The sequence below is a fragment of the Protomyctophum parallelum genome (assembly GCF_964188405.1).
Source record: "Protomyctophum parallelum genome assembly, chromosome: 2".
Lineage (NCBI taxonomy): Eukaryota > Metazoa > Chordata > Actinopteri > Myctophiformes > Myctophidae > Protomyctophum > Protomyctophum parallelum.
The window spans coordinates 6,701,441-6,705,327 of record NC_139699.1 but is presented as its reverse complement, the minus strand read 5'-3'; the positions used below and the strand labels follow the sequence as shown (position 1 = coordinate 6,705,327).

Below are 3,887 nucleotides of genomic sequence, written 5' to 3'. Positions count from 1 at the left end.
TGTAACGCGCTCTATGCTGGCCTAAACCAAGCATCCATTGGACTACTGTAACGCGCTCTATGCTGGCCTAAACCAAGCATCCATTGCTCGGCTTCAGTCAGTCCAAAATGCCGCCGGCACGCCTAACTGGAACTCGCAGGAGGGACCACATCACACCTGTTCTGGCGTCACTACACTGGCGTCCCTGTGCGTTTCAGAATTTACTTTAAAATCTTATTATTTGTCTTTAAAGCACTGAATGGTTTGGCACCTTAGCATTTGGCGGATCTTATTGAGGTTTATAATCCCCCAAGGTCACTGCGGTCTGCAGGCCAGCTAAACCTTAGGGTAAAAAAGAAGACCCGCTTAAAGACCAGAGGGGATAGAGCCTTTTCCATCATAGCCCCCAAATTATGGAATGCGCTCCCCCCCCCCCCCCAATGTCAAACTGGCCCCCTCCATTGAGACCTTTAAATCCCACCTAAAGACCCACCTCTACACCTTGGCTTTTAACCCCGGTTGAGTTTCCATGGTCCATGTTTTGTATCCGTTTTGTATTTTTCGTGTGTTTGCTGTTGTTCTGTGTGTTTAGCTACAGTGTATTTAGTTTTATTCTTCTGTACAGCACTTTGTAAACTCTGAGTTGTAAAATGTGCTTTATAAATAAAGTGGATTGGATTAGGATTGGATTTATCTTGATAAACACAAACTTCTCAACGTGGGGTCTGGGAATCCCAAGGGGTCCTTGGAGTGATTCCCCAGCTAAATGATTGATAGTTGGAACATAACGACTTCGATGTGCAGCCAAGACACCCCCTCCTGTCTAGTGTTGATCCCTTTAGTGTGTGTTAGCTCCGCTGTCACACCACAGTGTATGTTTAGGACTAGGTAATGTGTGTCTTTCCCCTCCTGGCTTTGCCCTGGGTTGGCTTTTTCAGTGTCGGTTTGCTTGCCACCAGTTCCTGACACAGTGCCCAGTTAGCCTCATCCCTCTCTCTCTCTGACCTTGTCTGTGACCTGTGGTAGGTCCCGTAGAGGTCTGCATGGTCTGATGTGGTCCACCCATGTGACATGTAGTGTCATCGTACTTAGCACTCTTGTGTAGACACGCACCGTCTAGGGTCCATTCCTGGCTGTGCTTTGCGCATGCGTGAATTCCGTTTGTGTCCGAGCATAGGCATGGTAACGCCCCGCCTGCCTGTGATTGGTCTACTGACACTGCCCGGCTTGACTGTCCTCCGAGACGCGAGGTTACGGCTCCGTGGTGAGATTGAGAAATTAATAATAGGCTACAAGAGAATGACAGCTTGACACACGCGACACGTATTATGTTCTATGATTTGATTTGGGTGTGTTCTAAATACAATGTTAGTGTTGATTATCGTGTATTAATCTAATTATAGTAAACTAATACTATTACACTAAAAGGGATAAAGATGAAGGGAAAATAGATATTTTTATAGTACAATAATGTTTCAAGTTTACACAATCAACACAAACACACCCAAATCAAATCATATTATGGCGTGCGTGTTCAATCAATTATTCCATCAAAGCAAACGGCATAAACAATATTAGTTTGCCTCTTCTACAAAAATAAAATGTACAAGTTAGCGTTCTCTTGTATCATACCATACTACTTTTATCCACCACGGAGTAACCTCACATCGGACTATCCAACAGGACAGTCAAGACAGGCTGTGTCTTGTAGGCCAATCACAGGCAGGCGGGGCGTCGCCATGCCTATGCTCGGACACAAACGGAATTCACGCTTTGAGCATCCATGTCTTGGCCTTCTCACACTCACCTCATCCCATGCAGGGCATTCCAGGCAAGGGCCACCCAGGCCTCCAGACCCTCCAGATCCAAGGGCCACCCAGGCCTCCAGACCCTCCAGATCCAAGGGCCACCCAGGCCTCCAGATCCTCCAGATCCAAGGGCCACCCAGGCCTCCAGATCCTGTTGCCTTGAAGCAGTCCACGGCGCCAGGAGATATTTGAAGTCCTCGACGACCTCAAGCACCAAACCAGATGGACCCTTACATACCCCGAAGACCATCCCAAATGGACCCTTACGTACCTCAAAGGCAATCCCCAATGGACTCTTACACACCTCCATCATCGATCCAAATGGACCCTTACAGGTCTGTATCTGTCTGAGTTATGGGGGTCTGTGGCCTTAATGCATATGAAAGTTGGGGGTAATTTATTTTTTATTTTGTTTTGTAAATTAATGTTCTTGATCATACTACAGCGTTCCACAAAAGTGTAAAAAGTAACAGATCCACAAGCTTGAAAGGCGGCACGAAGCAACCCATTTCTTTTTGTTTGTTTGTTTGTTTTACTTTGTCTATCTGCTGCATTTGCCCTTTTTGAACTTGAATCCTGAAAAATAACAGTTTTCCACCCGACAGAGTAGATGAGATAAGAATCAGCCGTGACTCAGGTGGTAGAGTGGCAGCTTGTGAATGAATGGGAAGGCTCCTTGTTCGATCCCCAGGCTTTGGCCTTAATTGGGTGAATGCAATGTAAAGTGCTTTGGAGAGATGTGCTTTATACAGTAAATGCACCATTTACCATTTAGAATGAAACAGAAGAGGTTGCAGATAAGAAACAATAAGCCAAGACATAAGAATTAAGGAGATTCATTTGAGGTGTGGTGGGCATAGCTCAGTGGGTAGAGAGGCCATTTGGGAAACAGAATGTCCCCCGGTTCACCTCCTATCCCCCTTTATGTGTCCCTGAGCAAGGCAGTTAAGCCCTAACTGCTCCCCATGGGCGCTGTATTGATGGCCATAGCCCACTGCCCCATAATAGTTAAAATGTGTAAATGCAGAGTATAGATTTCACATTATGTGCTGTGACAAAAAAATAAATAAATAATAGTTCCTCACTCAGAAGTGGGGAACTATTATTATTATTACTATTATTATTTAGTCAGTCTTTGGCCATCGTGAATGGAAGTGTCCTGACAGAAAACGTGTGAACTTTAGACGTGCAAAGATCAAAACATATGCTAGGCTTAGGCTACTGTATGTAACAGAGTTATATGTAAGGATATAAGTGGACGTGGTTTTCTGGACCCACTGAAAAATCTGCCATTCATTTTTCCCACAGAGATTTACACAAATATGTATATCAATTATTTTAAGGGCGGCGGTGGCTCAGGGGTAGAGTGCCTGGATGGTAACCGTAAGGTTGCCAGTTCGAACCCGGGCTCCCCCAGAGTTACTGTCGAAGTGTCCTTGAGCAAGACACTGAACCCCTAATTGCTCCCGATGTGCTAGTTGGTGCCTTGCATGGTTTCCGCTGCCATCGGTGTATGAATGTGTGTGTGAATGGTTGAATGTAATGCACAATCTCTGTAAAGCGCCTTGGATAAAGGTGCTATATAAATGCACCATTTACCATTTACCATTTTAAGCCTAGAATCAAACCACCCAGGATCCTGTTGAATCATGACCATAAAAAAGAACAATGAAAACTGCTAAACAAAGGGTATTTATTAAATGTAGTATATCAATCATATCATTAATTAGGACTTTTGTTTCTCACATTCACCAGGATCCTGGATGGCTTCAAATAAAAAAAAACATTTGTGTAAATCTCTGCCTATCATTACTCACCCTAAGAAGCCTTTTTTTCTTCTTTTTATTTATTTATTTTCTTTACTTTTCTTAATTTTTTTGGTCACATTCCTAAGCTATTAATTATGATGACATGGAAGTCTGAAAGAGTTTCATTTAGTCTGTCGGGTGAGTAATCGATAGGAAAACTAAAAGTAATTTTGGGGTGAACTATCCCTTTAACCCATTCTGAACGGGCATCCATTTTGGTGTCGGCATCATGTTATGCTTTAGCTATTTAAAAATAGCAGATCTACAAGCTCATATCGCGCCACCGAGTGGC

At 43.9% G+C, this 3,887-nt stretch overlaps 1 protein-coding gene across 1 annotated transcript in view; it reads left to right on the top strand.

Moving 5' to 3' along the window:
* The first annotated feature begins 2,010 nt into the window (after positions 1 to 2,010).
* LOC310855001 (excitatory amino acid transporter 2-like) overlaps positions 2,011 to 3,887 on the top strand; it is a 60,487-nt gene continuing 58,610 nt past the window's right edge. Inside the window, exon 1 of the mRNA XM_083759816.1 lies at positions 2,011 to 2,122. Coding sequence (XP_083615942.1) covers positions 2,043 to 2,122 — 80 coding nt within the window. The 5' untranslated portion in view covers positions 2,011 to 2,042. The remainder of the gene's footprint in view (positions 2,123 to 3,887) is intronic.